Source organism: Carex rostrata, chromosome 6, assembly GCF_964058835.1.
Source record: "Carex rostrata chromosome 6, lpCarRost1.2, whole genome shotgun sequence".
Taxonomy (NCBI): domain Eukaryota; kingdom Viridiplantae; phylum Streptophyta; class Magnoliopsida; order Poales; family Cyperaceae; genus Carex; species Carex rostrata.
This window is the reverse complement of record NC_135923.1, coordinates 5,189,149-5,206,704: the sequence shown is the minus strand read 5'-3', so window position 1 is coordinate 5,206,704 and position 17,556 is coordinate 5,189,149. Positions and strand designations below refer to the sequence as shown.

General features: G+C 37.2%; 2 protein-coding genes and 1 pseudogene across 4 annotated transcripts; 2 read left to right on the top strand and 1 right to left on the bottom strand.

Moving 5' to 3' along the window:
* Positions 1-995: 995 nt before the first annotated feature.
* LOC144555196 (acetate--CoA ligase CCL3-like) lies at positions 996-9,774 on the top strand. Of its 2 annotated transcripts, XM_078303438.1 has the most exons (4): positions 996-1,257; positions 2,136-2,726; positions 3,356-4,248; positions 9,759-9,774. In XM_078303438.1, the coding sequence occupies exons 1-4, from the start codon at positions 1,036-1,038 to the stop codon at positions 9,760-9,762; spliced, it is 1,710 nt and encodes a 569-aa protein (XP_078159564.1). In that variant the 5' UTR covers positions 996-1,035; the 3' UTR covers positions 9,763-9,774. The 2 variants fall into 2 exon arrangements, with proteins under 2 accessions (XP_078159564.1, XP_078159563.1); XM_078303437.1 differs by lacking the exon at positions 9,759-9,774 and having other exon boundaries at positions 3,356-4,590.
* LOC144555198 (acetate--CoA ligase CCL3-like) lies at positions 7,607-11,275 on the top strand (annotated as a pseudogene). Its single transcript, XR_013511995.1, has 4 exons — positions 7,607-8,057; positions 8,799-9,389; positions 9,752-10,268; positions 10,642-11,275. The product of XR_013511995.1 is annotated as an acetate--CoA ligase CCL3-like (transcript).
* Positions 11,276-13,484: 2,209 nt separating this feature from the next.
* On the bottom strand, positions 13,485-15,528 carry LOC144555917 (uncharacterized). The gene is made up of 2 exons (XM_078304357.1): positions 15,243-15,528; positions 13,485-15,026 (listed from the first exon to the last, which is right to left on the bottom strand). Exons 1-2 carry the CDS (start codon positions 15,243-15,245, stop codon positions 14,037-14,039), a joined length of 993 nt encoding a protein of 330 aa, XP_078160483.1. The 5' UTR covers positions 15,246-15,528; the 3' UTR covers positions 13,485-14,036.
* Between the last annotated feature and the right edge of the window lie 2,028 nt (positions 15,529-17,556).

The window sequence follows — 17,556 nt, the reverse complement described above, 5'->3', positions numbered from 1 at the left end:
ATCCATATCCGGTATCCAAATGAACCCGGGATTCTCTTATTAATCTCTTGCAAAATAAAAACAAAAATAAAAAGCAGTATCGATGGCACTGCTGCAAAATTACATCCACACTAATCAAGCAGGGGATTAAACTTGTTATTATTAAATATTAATAAAAGAGAACAAGAAAACCCAGGATGGTGTCACCGTGTCAGTCTGTCAGATCAGTAGAATGGGCTTCAGGGTTTATTGGATATTTGGATCCAATCCAATAACTCGTATGCGGTTCTAATTTTGCCAGCTGGCCAAGTGGATTTCCAACAAGTGACGACAAGTGAACCGGAACGTCTATTTGTCGACTATAAAGATTGACTAAAATATATCTCTTTTTTAAAAAACTATCAAATAAAATATTCCTCTTCTAAAATAATATCAAAATTATTAAGATTATTACAATATTATTTTATAATCCGAAACAATTATCAAGTTACACTTTATTTAAATTTTTTCTCATTTAATTTAATATTTTAGCTAGAGAGGAAACTAAAAATTAAGATTAAAGAAGTTGGACAAGTTAATGTAATATAATTCTATTTACATGGAAGGTTTAAAAGAACGTTGTAAAATAGAGCAATGCAAGCCAAATTTAAAAGAGAAACTTTTTAATATTTTTATGAAAATTCTTTTACAAATATGGATAAGTTTAGAATAAGTCGTAATTGTAACATCATAAAATTAATAACAAAAGAATACCCTCAAAAGATCGAATTCACATCCTCTGAGATATCCCATATTCTGCGTGACTTTTTGGAAAATCACAACCGTTGCAATACGTTGTGCACGAATCTCAAAGGTCAAAATAATACTGCCCCACGTCAGCCACGAATAGGCACTGGACACGTAAGTCACGCAAAATATGAGATATATCAGAGGATACGCACTCCAAAAGATCTATCGTGTATACGTGTTGGGCTCCTATTTTCCCGACTATAAATACGGCACCGATCTCAATCCCTTCCACTGCGCACTCTCGGGTCATTAATTCTCTTACAAACGATGGGGGCCCAGCCGCAGAGAGACATAGACGATCTACCAAAGAACGATGCGAACTACACCGCACTGACACCTCTCTGGTTCCTGGAGCGAGCCGCGCTGGTTCACCCGAACCGGGCGTCCGTCATCCATGGTCCGGTCCAGTTCACCTGGGCCGATACCTACCGCCGATGTCGCCAGCTGGCCTCAGCTCTCTCCCGCCGGTCAATCGGACCAGGTTGCACGGTACGGACGCTAATTTTAACTTTAAACCCATGCAACTTATTTCGTTCTTTTTTTTTCGTTTTGGGAAGGAACATCGTCGGACAAAAGAATTTGTGTTTATGACTGTACTAATCTGCTGTATTTGTGAATAGTATGAGCTAGCACATGGATCTTAGTGCAAAAATGAAGAGTAGAAGGATACAATTGCAAATTAGTAGTATTGGATTATAAGGTTAATATGCAAATAATTATCTTTTGGGTGTCAATTTGTTGTTAGATTATAGTTTATCTTACCATATGATTGTCAAGTCTAGCTATTGGTGGCTATCCTAATTTCGTGGACGTTTAGCCTTTGTTTAGCTGGTTAATTCTTGATTAATTAATGAAATATTACTATATTTATATAACTTTCGTGGCTTCTAAGTTGATCCTATGGAATTGGGTTTGGACACGGATTATAAGCTGCTCAATTATATTAATCAGCCATAGGGCAAAGTGTTATAGTCTTATAGGTATCATATATCCACAAGTAAATTGCATTACTAAATTTTAATTTTAAAACTGCTCAAAATAAATGTCCTTTAAAAAAATGCTGAAAATAATTTTTAATTTTTCTAAGTTGAGTTGTTATTTGGTATCATAGTACATAAGATTAATTATTTACCTAGCCCGACCAGATAAAATCACTCATTGTGTGGGATCTCTGGGCTTCTTACCAGATATAATTGGTTTTTTCAGTGGAGGAGGTTTAAGTTGAGTACTTTCCAACATGGATAAAATAAGTATTTTACCATATCAGTCAAAAATAGTGCCAAAAAAGAGGGAAAATAAATCAGTCAAGAAGTTTGAACAAAATGTAAAAATTTACACTACTAATTCTTTTACTTTGAATTTATCAGGTTGCTGTAATAGCACCAAATGTACCGGCAATGTACGAGGCACACTTTGGCGTACCAATGGCTGGTGCCGTGGTAAATGCTGTGAATGTCCGCTTAAATGCCTCCACAATTGCTTTTCTTCTAGATCATTGCGACGCCCAGGTGGTGATGGTTGACCAAGAATTCTTCTCCTTGGCTGAGGACTCCCTCAAAATCATCGCCGACAAAAAGAAATCCTCATTCAATCCACCGCTTTTGATTGTGATCGGTGACCCCACTTGCCATCATGAATCTCTTGAGGACGCATTGCATAAAGGGGCGATTGAGTATGAGAAGTTTCTAGAAACAGGTGATCCCACATTCCAGTGGAAACCACCAAAGGATGAGTGGCAGAGTATTGCGCTTGGGTACACCTCGGGGACTACAAAGAGCCCCAAGGGGGTGGTGTTGCATCACAGGGGTGCATATCTTATGGCTCTTAGTGTGGCGATGGTTTGGGGGATGAATGAGGGAGCCGTTTATCTGTGGACACTGCCGATGTTTCACTGCAATGGATGGTGTTACACTTGGTCGCTTGCGGCTTTATGTGGTACCAATATTTGCCTCCGTCAGGTATGATCCGTGAAAATCGGGACCTATTGCATATCTCTATAATTTAGATAGGTTATATATAATTTTTATTGCAATTTGGAAACCAATTTTTCATCCAGCAAGTGATCTGAAAAATTAATGATTTAGTTTTGTTGGCATTGGATCATTGACCAAACTGTTCTGAAATTGAACAAAGTTTTCTCTCTTTACTTGGTCAGTTGTTATGGTTGTCAGTATTACTCCAGTAAAAATTATTGTATTTTAAGACAAATCTGGTTAGTAAATTGAGTATAGTTTGGGTAGGTGCTGTTTGAGAAAACAAATTGTATTATTATGAAATAGCACAAATTATTTGAGATATATAATTAATTTTGGTGCAGAATAATTTTTTGGTAAAATTATTCCAGCTTTGGCCTTTATTCCTACAACCCCTCAGATTTTGGCACCAATTTGTTAAGAAATTTGTAGATAAAAGTTTTTTTTTTTTTACAAAGAAACATGATCATCCTACCTAAACACAGTTTGTATTTACTTGTCGATATACCTTGGTTTACATTATCGAATGAACTCCTAATTTTACTTCTCCCCAACCAAAAACATTAACAAAACAAAATAAGTCTCACTTTCTCACCCTTTGATCATTATTTTAGGTCTCTACTAAGGCAATATACTCCGCCATTGCTGATCAAGGAGTGACACATTTCTGTGCAGCTCCAGTTGTGCTAAACAACCTCCTAAATGCACCACGCAGTGAGACATACCTCCCTCTACCACGTCCTGTCCATGTCATGGTTGCTGGTGCGGCCCCACCACCTACCCTCCTTTCCGACCTCTCCACTCGCGGCTTCATAGTGACCCACACATATGGCCTCACTGAGACATATGGCCCTTCCACTATCTGCGCCTGGAAACCTGAATGGGATTGCCTTCCTCTTGATCAGCGAGCCCGCATGCATTCTCGTCAAGGCGTCCGGTACATTGCCCTTGAAGGTCTTGAAGTGCTTGACACCAAAACCATGAACCCTGTACCAGCTGATGGTACCACTCTGGGTGAGGTTGTTTTTTGCGGAAATGTGGTCATGAAGGGGTACTTGAAAAATCCTAGTGAAAATGCCGAGGCTTTCGCAAATGGATGGTACCACTCAGGCGACCTGGGAGTGAAGCATCCAGATGGGTACATAGAGATCAAGGATAGATCAAAGGATATTATCATATCAGGAGGAGAGAACATATCTAGCTTGGAGGTGGAGAAGACTTTATACATGCATCCTGCGGTTCTTGAAGTATCGGTAGTGGCCCGCGAAGATGAACGGTGGGGTGAGTCACCATGTGCATTTGTGACATTGAAAGAGAGGGTGCATGGGTCCGACGAGGTGGCCTTGGCGGAAGACATCATGAGGTTTTGTAGGGAGAGGATGCCGGGTTATTGGGTCCCAAAATCAGTGTTGTTCGGCCCATTACCGAAGACCGCAACTGGGAAAATCAAGAAGGAAGAGCTTCGTAAGAAGACCGAGGAGTTGGGACCTATTAGAAAAAGTCGGCTGTGATAAGAAATAAAAATAGGAAATGAAAATCTTAATTACATAATGAGCTCTGGGGTGTATTATGAGATCAAAAGATAAATTGTAACAAATAAAAGAGGAACCAAAATTAGACAACCCAGATATGTATTTTTTTATCTCTCAGTTCTCAGCCTATATAATAAGGATGTAGAGGGTGGATGTTGTGACAATTATTATCACTTTTCCTTCGGTATAAAGTTAATTTTAACTTTTAAGTAATAAGAAATTTATCAAAAAATGCTACATGTAAATGGCATTGCCTTTCCCTCTTTAGATTTTTTTTTCTTCTTTTGAAATTATTTGTAGACTTTGTTTTCGCTGCTTGTTTGCATATTCCCTGATATTACAGTCCAAGTTTTTATATTCTAGAGAAATTGGACAAGTTCCACACCTGGACCTGGCATCGAAAGAAATTACCGGTGTAGTTTAACAAGTTGTTGGGCCTCCATTGAATCAAGCAAACACAAGTATAAAAGCCTCATGCCAAAATTGCCACTATAATCCTTCCTCTTAAGGTAGCAAAATAAGAGAACTGACGATCAGGGTAACCTACTACTCAGGGGCGAATTTATTCGTACGCCTATTTAAGCCATTTTCATAAAAACAAATTAGCAATTTGATTATTCATATTAGAAAGTACACCCTCTATATAACTAGGTGACACTAAACTATAATTTTTAGGATATAGAGGTGACACTAAACTACAGCAACGATACCGGGGTGACACTCAAATTGTATAGTTATTCGTTATAATTTTTCGAATATAGAGGTGACACTAAACTAATACAACAACGATACAATTTGAGTGTACAATTTGATCACTAACCAATTTATTTCCGACCGTTTATACCCCTAGTAGAGGTGAACTAATTTCATTCTCTTCTTCCCTTATTTTTTCTTTAAGGAGCTGCGTTTCAAATTTTACTTGCGATACATTATATTTTACATTTTAGCTCCCTAATTCAATTTTTTTGGATTCACCCCTGAATAATCTTAAATTACAATTTTGTTGGAAAAATATTTTCTTCATGACTTCTCGTTAGCTTTAGTTCTTTATAGGGTTTGACGCCAATCTCTTTTAAGAGTTTGATTTTTTTCTTTCTAATTTTACCGTTAGACTTTCTAAAGAATTAAATTAAGAATAAATTTTGATTAAAAACTCACAAGTTCCTTTTGAAATCGGTCCAAAATTTACAACCCATCCAATTGTTCTAAAACAATAATAGTCTTAATCCTATTTTAACTCCAATCATTCAAACTTTTATTGCGTTTTAAAATTTTCTAAGGTCTTGAATTCTATTATTAATGTAAAATATCAATATTAATTATTGTTAAATACAAAAATTAATAAATGCATGCCATAGTCTAATAATTGAATATTTTCACTAAAAGCAACTGGATATATTATTTTCCTAATGCACAAAAAAAAATTATCAATTAATATATGCAAATTTTGAAAAAAAAACACTCAAATTTATAGATAAATAAAATTTATTGATTAGAACTTGTATTATGAAAATTTATAACTATAAGGTCTTTGGCGAATAATGCTGAAATTTTGACAAACAAAATAATAATGTAACAAGTAAAATATAATAACAAAAATGGCAAATTCAAATCCAAAATCGAGGACTGAATTGAGAAAAAAAAAATTGGGACCAATTCCCAATTTCAGACGGAGAAAACAATCTTAAGCAGGGCACCATATTCTGTTGTTCAAATTTTAGTATTTTACCATGCGATTCCTTAAATATTAAATTCGAATTGAACTTTTAATTGAGATAAAAAAAATTCCCCTGATGAAATCCAATTAAAAAAACAGCACTTCGATGCATGTCAGTCAACTTGCAATTTACAATTCCCCATGTGTCCATGTGCAGACCTTTCAGTGTTATATTCCGATGTTTATGGATAAAAAAAATAGGAACCGAATCCTTGCCTGGGGCAGGAATTTCATGCAACCAGAGTCACGTTCGAGATTGCCTTCAGTTCAAAAATTAAAAGTGATTGATCTTCTTTAATAGTAACCGACCTCACACGCAGTGACTGAGAGAGCAGGAAATTCCTGTATCCAGAAGAGCAGAGAATTCAGAGTCTAAAAAATATGACATGTCGGCATGTCCAAATGAGTACAAGCTACATCAATTAAGATTAAATTCATTAGTTTTTTTTCTTTTTGTTACTATAAATGAATCATTAGTTGCTACTACCGAGATCCTCCCCGAGGGTAATAATTCAAATCAAAATTCTAAATAGCGTTTATAGCAGCAAAAAAAAAAAATTAGCAAATAGCGCAGCTATAACTGAAACTATCATCTATAACGTTTTTTTCTTTTCAAAAATATATTTTATATTTCTACTAATAATAAACATTATCTAAAGTGACATAAAGAAAAAAAATCAAATTAATTAAGAAGTTATAATATTTATATTGAAACACAAAAGAAATCTAACTTTTTTACTTTCTTCTTCGCGTTAGCTTCGTACCTCTCTTTAATTTCCTTTTTTTTGTTTATGTTTCAACTTTCAAGTGATTTCGGTTCGTTTCAATTTCACAGGGACTGGATTTTGTTTTAATTTTTGAAGAGCTCCTACTCAATGCATATTGCATAATGCATGATATAAATAATTTAATTGATATAGCCCAACGCACAATGTTCAAATTTATTGATATAGCTTCTCAATTTAAAAAAAATCTCATATAATTTAATTTCGATTTGGACTTTAAAGCCTCTTTAAAATATAAAATAATAATAATAAACACATGTAGTATAACGGACTGCTATTGGCACTACACGCTATGACAGACCGCTGTTACCGCTATAGTGATTGTAGCACAGTTTTACTCTGTAGCTTAGCTTTTTGTTTTACTATAACTAATTATTTAGAACTGATCCAAAATTCCAAATACTACTGAAATCAATTCATGGTTTTACTGCTTTCCCCTTCTTTCTTGGAGAATATAAGCGAATATAAATACCAGCAACACCCCTGGTTGCCAGCAACACCCCTGGTTGATGAAATATTTAATCCCGTTTTTTCAGATATCGGCTTTTGAGTTTTGACCGGCGTTTGGGAGTATTTGGATCCCTAATGTATCTCAAAATTTGAGTTTAAATCTGGACCGTCCGATCAGAATCTGCACGACCATTAAAAGGTCAGTGAATTCTACCTCGGATCGGACGGTTAAAATCTAATCTCAATTTTTGAGTTACTTTAGGGCATCGGACCTTGCCATTTGGACTCTGACCTCCTGGGCTCCACTAGCTATTAACTATTCTGTTATTGGACAAGAGGCACAAATTTACGCCAAGATTTTCACTACCAATTACTTTCCATTGACGTGGCGAATTATTATTGGTTCATCTATCCTCCAACAGAGGCACAATTCGTGGAGATCTGTAGATATGTAGAATTAATTGAGTTGGCAAAGAATTTCTTCATTTTAGTATATAACGACTTTCTTTTTTCTCTCCAGAGAAATGTCTGGCTCTCTACTTCACCTCACCTCACCTCCCAGAGCTTTAAATTCGTGGAGAGAGCTTAATTTGAGCATTCGAAAATGGCCAGTGGGGCCCAGTTGCAGAGAGACATAGACGATTTGCCGAAGAACGAAGCGAATTACACCGCACTGACACCTCTCTGGTTCCTGGAGCGAGCCGCGCTGGTTCACCCGAACCGAGCGTCCATCATCCATGGACCGGTCCGGTACACCTGGTCCGATACCTACCGTCGATGCCGCCAGCTGGCGTCAGCTCTATCCCGCTGTTCAATTGGACCCGGAAGCACGGTATTAAATATTAATTTAAATTTGAATATTGTTGTCCACTTATTTTCTTTGTTTTTTGGGCTTAGTTTAGTTTAATAAAAGGGCGATTAAACATGAGAGAGTATATTACCATGGATTTTTTGTTCCTGAGTTTAGTAATGCAAATAATATAGATTTGGGTTTGAATATCCGACAGACATTAGAGCTGGTAGTTAACAGTAGCAAAAACGTATCAATAGGACTATAGGAGTTGATTAGTAGTTTTTTTTCTCTTCAGAAAATGGGATTGGGCTTTGGACAAAGCCTCATCCAAAGCTAAGTTTAAAAGTCGGATTTGCATTGAGATTCGTGCAAATATATTTAAAACTCAATAAATTTAAATGGCTCCTTGAATCTAAATATTTGTACGAATTTTGATACAAATCGGACGGTTTAAGTCCGGCTTTGGATAAGACTTTGTCCAAAGCCATTTGGATAAAAACCCCACTCTCAGAAAATTGGGGCAGGATCCTAGCAGGGTATTATGAATATGTGAAAGTCAAACTGCTTAGATAAGTAGTATATTTATCTATTATAGGAAAATAACTGATAGCAATGTTTAAATTAATTGATGTTAATGAAAGAAAGGATGCAGTTGTTCATTTAGAACAATTATTACAAATAATACCAATATTTTATGGTTTATATTTATGGCAGAACAAACTGGTTTGGTTTTGAGTCTGGACTTGTATCTTTGTCATGTATTAATTTTTATTTAATCAGGTGGCAATTATAGCACCAAATGTACCAGCAATATATGAAGCACATTTTGGTGTACCAATGTCAGGTGCTGTAATAAACTGTGTCAACATTCGTTTAAATGCCCCGACTGTCTCATTTTTACTCGACCACTCAGAAGCTGAGGTTGTAATAGTTGACCAAGAATTCTATTCCTTAGCTGAAGACTCCCTCAAAATAATCTCTGAAACGAAGAAATCTAATTACAAGCCGCCTCTACTAATTGTGATTCCTGACCCTGTTTGTGATCCCAAATTGTTGCATTATGCCTTAAAAAATGGTGCAGTGGAGTATGAGAAGTTTGTAGAAACAGGAGATCCAGGTTTTGAGTGGAAGCCTCCCAGAGATGAATGGCAGAGTATTTCTCTGGGATATACATCAGGGACGACTAGCAACCCAAAAGGCGTAGTGCTGCACCATAGAGGCGCTTATTTAATGGCTCTTAGTGGGGCCCTTGTGTGGGGCATGAATGAAGGCGCGGTTTATTTGTGGACCTTGCCAATGTTTCATTGTAATGGTTGGTGCTATGCTTGGACTTTGGCAGCTCTTTGTGGCACCAGTGTTTGTCTTCGACAGGTATATTGTATTCTTAAAGAGCAATTTTACGTGTAGACTAGAAAAAAAAAATAAAGTATCACACACCTTAGATTTTGGAAATATCATCTTTCTTTTTACTTGAATACAATTTTTTTTTCAAGTTATGCCAAGCATACCCCTCCTTCCTCCTTCTCATCTTTTAATTCTAATGAAATGGAGAGAAAGGTTTAGGTGTAGGTAGGTGGCAATATGACATTGATATGGGATATCTCTAAATTGACAGTGCGGTACAAGAATTTTTCAGGCTTGACAGCGACACATGAAAATTTCCCTGTTGATTCTAAAGTACTGTATATTGCCTTAACTCAAAGTGGAATGCTTAATCCTACATTTTAATTCAGGTCACAGCTAAGGCCATTTTCTCAGCAATAGCTCACCAAGGGGTGACCCATTTTTGTGGGGCCCCTGTGGTGCTAAATACGATCGTGAATGCACCTCCAACTGATACCATCCTCCCACTCCCTCGAATCGTTGAGGTGATGGTGCGGCCCCACCCCCTTCAGTCCTTGCTGCAATGTCCCACCTTGGTTTTCGTGTGACTCACACCTATGGTCTCTCTGAGACATACGGGCCATCTACTGTGTGTACATGGAAGCCTGAGTGGGACCAATTGCCGGCTAATGAGAGGGCAAGTTTGCATGCTCGTCAAGGTGTTAGGTACATCGGTTTGGAATGCCTTGATGTGGTTGACCCAAAGAGCATGAAGCCCATACCAGCAGATGGTACCACTTTAGGGGAGATTGTGATGAGGGGTAATGCAGTCATGAAGGGGTATTTGAGGAATCCAAAAGCGAATGCCGAGGCCTTTGAGAATGGTTGGTTTCATTCTGGTGACCTAGGAGTGAAGCACCCTGACGGGTACTAAAGAGAATAATCAATACTTTTGGTTCTTTTTCTTTTGTTGTCTTTTAAGTTTATAATTGGTCCCAATTTTGTCTTTCTTGTACTGGTACCTTTACTGGCCGGCTCAGTACAATGTGGTGCTTCCTGGTACCAGACCAAATGACTTGTACATATTTGTACTTCATACCAGCCAAAAGTATCCCTTCAAGCTAGTACCACAACTGCCTCTTTGATATACGAGTTCTTACTGTCCAATACCCTGACAAACGACACAGTATGGTAAATTCAGGTTCAAATTCAACCCAACTTCAATAATTTTAAAATATGCCCCTTGGAAATTGTGATATGCCAATGAGGCAATGACAAAGGGAGATCTTTCAAATAACAGGTACATTGAAGTGAAAGACCGTGCAAAAGACATAATCATTTCAGGTGGTGAGAACATAAGCAGTTTGGAGGTGGAGAAGGTGGTCTATATGCACCCAGCCGTATTAGAAGCCTCAGTGGTCGCACGTGCAGACGAGCGGTGGGGCGAGTCACCTTGCGCATTTATCACACTAAAGGAGAGTGTCAACAGATCCAATGAGGCATCCCTGGCAAATGACATTTTGTGGTTTTGCAAAGAAAGGCTTCCGGGTTATTGGGTCCCAAAGTCAGTCGTGTTTGGTGCTCTTCCCAAGACAGCTACAGGAAAGATCAAGAAGCATGAGCTTCGGGCCAAGGCCAAGGAATTAGGGTCCGTTAAGAAGAGCCGACTATAAGTCTATTATTGAGTAAAGGTTGGAGGTCAAGCCACCCAACTATTTAATATCCACAAGGGATCCAAACCTGTGACCTTCCACGCGGAGGTCATTGCCTTTGCCACTAGACCAAAGACTGGTTCTCGATTATGAATCTATTCATATCTGCACTAATTAATAATGTAGTTTATTGGTGATAATTTGTATGGACCAGGTTCATCTTTGTTCTCTAATGATGTAAGACCTTGTTATCTCAGTCATAGATTTTCTGTTGGTGTTATCATATATTATGGTGTGGTTAACATATTTATGCAGCAAGTTCAGTTTAGTCGTATTAATTATTTTTTTCTGGGTAATGAACAGTAGTAATTAGCATGTCAAAGACCCAATTGTTTTACCAGCTTGACAGGATGTCTTTTGGTTGGTACCAAGTACTGGTATTACATATTATCTGTCCTGGAAATAGAGAGTACCAGATATTACTGAGCCACCAGTATTGGTACCAGTGCAAGAAAGAAGCAAAATAAGTGATTAATTATTAAAATTTCCTTTTTTTTGGATTGATCATTTTGCTTTTTCCACTCCGAGCCATTACAGTAAATATAGGTGGGAAGAATTTTCAACCTTTCTTCATTTATTACAAAGAAGCAGAAGATAGTGCCATGTCATAACTATTATTTGTGCACATTTTCATCTCAATCCAATGCACATCACCTGTATTGATGATGTATTTGATGTAGTAACTATTAATTCAAAAGTCTTGGTTGGTTTTATCTACGTTAGTATCATTTGATCTCAGTTTGATAAAATGCTCAAGGCTTTCAAGATGTGTTAGTTTTGTGGATTGATTCAACTGCCAAATGTCATGCTCCTTTAAGGTAAGTAATCAAATGTTTCTAGAGCTAAGCCTAAGCAGTCGGTTAAACTATTTATAATTCCATTTTTGGCAGACGAGAGCAATGTTTTTGAGTGAATAGATGCAATAGACGGTCATGGTGGGTCAGATGGGTCAGTTCCCTCAGGCAACACAAAAAGCTGTCTTTTTTCTGTTACAAAAGGGAGCACACAAAATTTCAAGGAAAACAACAATCCTAGGCAAATAAAAATGTTCTGGATGCTTATCCAGATTGATTCCCCGTAAATAAAGCTATTTCAATGGTGGAAAAAAAAATCACTTCTAATGTGTAAACTTCAGTTGCTGTATTGTTGCTATTATTCTTATTCATATAATCAGATGGCAACTCTCTCAAACTCACAGTGGCTACCAGGTCCCACATTAACTTGCTACATAGCAGGCAGTACAGTGTTGACCACAATAAACTTCTTAAGAAGCATATTCAGTTCAGAAGAGTAAACTGACAGATTCAACACTGCCCACCAAGGTTCGGCATTGCAATCTGATCTTTGTTCTGAAACTTCTTTATGGAGGATTAGAGAGAGTGTTGTTTCACCGTTTATGAATAACCTATTGCTTGAAATGAGAGGGAAATTAAATACCATGGTATTCGATAACATTATTAAAACCAATATTACTTCATGCGCTCACGTTGCAACCTAGATCTCTCTCTCTCTTTATGTCCAACATTCTTTCTTTGGCACTCCCAGTTTTTGAGGTGCGAGCCATTTAAAGAACTGATGTTGGATGTGCCTTACCCAGGAATTGAGCCTATATTAGCACTTAGGCCCAAGTCGAAGTATTATACTGTTCATGTTTCTAATCGATTCTTTGTTCTTTTCTATTTTAGACTTGATTTATTCAGCTAACGGTTGGTGCTCAACACCGGTAGCTCGGCATGAGACGAAGTGGCGGGGTTGTATCATCTTTCAAGAAATGGGCAGAGTCAAAGGAAGAAAGTGGGATGTACCTACGAGTTGACCTACGAGTATAGGTGGATCTGATGCAAGGTGCTGGTCTGTAATTTGGCTGGTACACACTGCTCAGGTAGTATGGCTTGCAGCTTGCAGAGTGTTCACATCATCTGGTGGGCAGTGAAGCTTTTCAAGTTCACAATTTTCAATGGACAGAGGCAAAGGATGAGAGTGGGATGTACCTATAGGTTTACCTATGCGTATTGTGGATCTGCGGCAAGGTGCTGGTATGGAATTTGGCCGGTACACACTGCTCGAGTAGTAGGGCTTGCGGAGTCTTCATATCAGCTGCTTGAGTTTACCACAATTGATGGATTATGGTTTTCGAAAGCGGATTTGGTTGTGTTTTTGTAATGGGGTCTGTTATGTGATAACCTATATTAAGTATTTAAGTATATTGAGATGATACATACTCAAAAAGTCCAGGATTGCAGTTTTGGCCATAAATGAATGGAATCAAATTAAGTAGTGTTTGTTTATCAGTGTGGTTGTGTGTGTGTGTGTGAGAGAGAGAGAGAGAGAGAGAGAGAGAGAGAGGGATCACTTCACCTAGGCAGCCACTGCCAGGTTTTCAAAAAAAAAAGAGAGGGATCACTTGATTTTCAATTTATCAGATAAACAACCCAGAAATATGCAAATAAAAATTCTATATAGATATAAATATCAAAGATAGTTTAAGAACAAAAACCATTGCCAATGATACTAACAGGACCATGGGGATTGAATTAGAAGGAAGAGCAAATGCAAATAAACCAGCAGTGATGCACCTCCTGAAAACAGCAGCTGCTCAGCATAATTAACATAATCCTGCCATATCAAAGCAAAAAGTTAACATAAGTCTATATATGGCAAGAGAAACAGCAATTAATTATAAAAGCACTAGAAAAGACATAACTAAATGAAGAAGAAGAAAAATACTTTTGCTTCTGTCAGCAACAGCACGAACTCCACGATGCCTATGTCTCGAAACTAGGATGGGGAAGGGTGAAAATCGTTTGCTAACTAAGTGAAGTTCTTCAATAGGCCGATAGTATTGGCTCAGCTCTGGCAAGAACGGGGTTTGTTCAGTAAAAGGACTGAAAATTCTAGGTGTTGATAATCCTTTCTTAAAGAAGTAAATGGAGTTCGTTAAAATGCACGGGAATTTTTCAGTAGAGACACTGAAGCCAGGGTGCTATGGATGTATGAATAGGGCATGGTTTCCGATATTCCTCACAGGTATTAATGAAATCTTTTCACAGCCACTGCCAACTTCTCTGATCTCCTGACTCACTACTTTAAAAATTCTGAAATATTCGCTTGCTCGGGTCCAGGGTGACCAAATGACTGCAAGTAATTCTCCATTACACTCGACGATGTAGTAGCGTTCAAAACCTCCACCTCTGATAGGTATAATGTCACTTGGTGGGCCCACGATGAGGGTTTCCATTCTACATTCAGCCAGATTTTTCTGGCTTTTCTCAGTATCAAACCGCACAAGCTCCCCTGTAACTGAAAAACTATAGGGATGGCCTTGGAAGAACACGAGCGAGTGGTGGTGATGAGGTCCTAGTGAAATGAACTTCCATTCATCATAACCGGGATCCGCATATGCCACAGAATGAGATGCAATCACCAGAATGGTGAGGGAGGAAGAAGTTGCAAAGGTAAATGACGGTGGCTGATCAGTTCCTCTTTTAGCAAGGGTGTTTAAATATCTGGAGATATCAGGATACTCTATCATAGAACCTGTAAACGGGTTAAGAAGACGACTCGTAACTCGACCCCTGATCCATCCTGTTACGAAGAGGAGGCCCTCCATGCAAGAATTAACTACGGTGTTGCGAAGCTGTGGGATGTGGGCCTGTATGTACTTGCCAGTCGAAGGGTTTAGGAATTGGCGTTGGAGTTTGCTACCGAACTCCATCTTAGAAGAAAAACGGTTCGGGTCATACTCGTTAGATCCCCACATCATCATCCATTTGCTTGGGGAGAAGCGCCTCTCGGTTATTGTGGGATCCTCTGTTGCCTTCCTCCAATAACCACACACGCCACGAAAGGTGATGTAGGAGAGCACATCATCAGCGACCAATGCCTCGCCGATTTTTGCCAGAATGCCGTCAGGAAGGAACGACCAATCCATTTTCACTTTGCCATTACGATCTTCAGTACACAGCTTCTTAACCTAGAACAATAAAATCAATTAATTAACAAAGCTTTTACATATATTCTAATATTTTTCCAGTTGCAATCACAAGAAACACAAGTATTATAGTTTAGTTCTAATTTGGAGATCGATAACTAAGCTTAGGGTTTTAGAGCTAGAAACAGAGGAAAAGCAAAGAACTCGATCAAATATCTAATTAGAAATAAGAACTCGAACAGAGGAAAAGCATCTCACCATTTTTGCACAAAAGCTACTCAATCTTGATTCTATTTTTTTCTCTCAGTTCGCAATTTGCATTCTCCACGGCAGAGGTGCAACTCTGGCCCCGAAGCGCTTTTTAAAACCAAAGAAAGAGGGAGAAAATACTGACGGACAATTACTTGACGCTGTCGCTAACAGAGTATTTCACATTGGCTCAGCAATGCATAAAAGAAATCCCATTTATTTTACTAGCGGGTGGGATAAATACCAAACTTCGGCCCATTAAGAAACATAAGCCTGAAACCCGCATAACACCCGTATCCGGCCCGTTTTGTATTTGAGAATACGGCCTCTTACGATTTACTATTTCTATATATGTCAATTTAAATGGGCTCAAGTTTGCTAGACATGAATAGTTCACATGGCTAATAGATCCAACATGAATAGTTCTGTATATTTAGCGGCGGCTCCAAATATATCTTAAGCATTAGCAAAATTACCGATTTTATTATTAATATCCATAAATTAATTAATTAATTAAAAAAATATCCAAGATTTTTTAGGACTTTTAAAAATGCTCAGACCGCCAGAATTCCTGATTTTCTTTTTTCTGAAATGTCAGGAATCCTTGATGGTTCTGAAAGAAAAAGGAAAGCCGACAATCCTTGCAGTTTTATATGAACGTTTTGTTCTAATTTGAAATCATTCGAGAGTTGAACAATAAATTGTAAGATTTCTGATTTTTCTATTTTAATTATATACAAAATTTTATGATTTTTTTTCTATTGAATATTAGAAATATTTTTATATTTCTTTGAATAGATGGAATAAAATGAATTTAATTTACTAGAAAAACTATAATATATAATCCGGATCAATATTTTTTCAATCAGAATTTTTTGCGGTTGTAAGAAAATAAAAAAAATTATTTGTATGTTACTAGAAAAAAAATTGAATTTGAGTTATTGATCTCAGCTCAAAAGTCATTTTTGGATTAATAAATAAATTATCGTGGTCCTTTTAATACATTCAATTCTAAGATACAAATACAGTTTTAGATTCGGAAGCTCTGTGGATAGGGATAATTTTTTGTATCCGTATTTTTAAAAAATTTCGAATATTCGTTTGTTTGAATTTGGATAATTATTTACATCTGTAATTTTTTATACATTTATTTTAAAATCATACATAGTTAGATAAAAATATATTTACTAATATTTATTGTTAAAAAATATAGCTATATTGACAATTAAATCTTATTAATGAGTTATGTATTTATATATTCTGTAATGACATAATAAATTTAATATAAGAAAATATTGTGTATTTATTCTGTTAAATATTCTATTCATATATATATCATATATGTGGAGTAGAACTAGGGTGTTCTGAAGTTGACCAAGTCTCTTGGTGAACTCAAGTCTAAAACTCATCGAATCGGCTTCAAACGACGAATCTAAATCGTTGAAATCAGCCTACCTTACGAGTGATGCGTCTACATGTAAAAAAATTTAATTTTGCATAGAGTCAAGTGGTCAAAAAAGTTTCAAAAAATGAATGCATTAAAATTAATTTATTTACCTTCTAATTTAAACCGCTTGACTTTATACTAAATTAATTTGAATGTTTAAAATTTTCACATGTAAACACATCACTTGTAAGGTAGACGGGTTTTAATAGTTCGGATTCGTCATTTGAAACCGATTCGATAGGTTTGAGAGTTCACGTGTTCGGCACCACATGAGGGATTAAATTTTAAGTGGAGCTAAGCAACACTTGTTTGGTAGAATCAGATTAAGAAAAATGTGATAAGTTGACAAAAAAAAGATGCTAAGAAAGCTTAATCCAAGAGAAATGGTGTCTTAAGAATTGGGACAAGAGGGTCTTAAGCTTAGAAATTTGAGCAAAAGGAGCAAAAGTTAATCCTCACTAAGGAGAGGTTATTCAAACGGATTGAGCTTATAAGGAGACGTAAGAAGGAGTTGCTGAACAGCCACTCAAGAGAATTGGTGAACTTAGAGATCAAATTCTCTGCTTCCTTGGAGGCAGGAAATTCCTGTCCCCAGAGTCATTGTTAGTGGACCCCAAATACAAAAATGAACAATGACCGACCCCTTTAAGAGTAACCGGTCCCAATCGTAGAGATAGAGGGGGCAGGATTTTCCTGCATTGATCTGCTCTCGTGAACTTGAGCCTTAGTTCTACTCCATATATGTGAAAGATAAAAGCAGATGTATCAAAATATCTAATCCGTTGCATTCCAGGAAGGCCGCCTTGGTGTGTGCCGACTGAGCTTTTTGTTGAGGTGGAAATCGAAAGTACTGGGCTGCTGTCAGAGTTCGGTGAG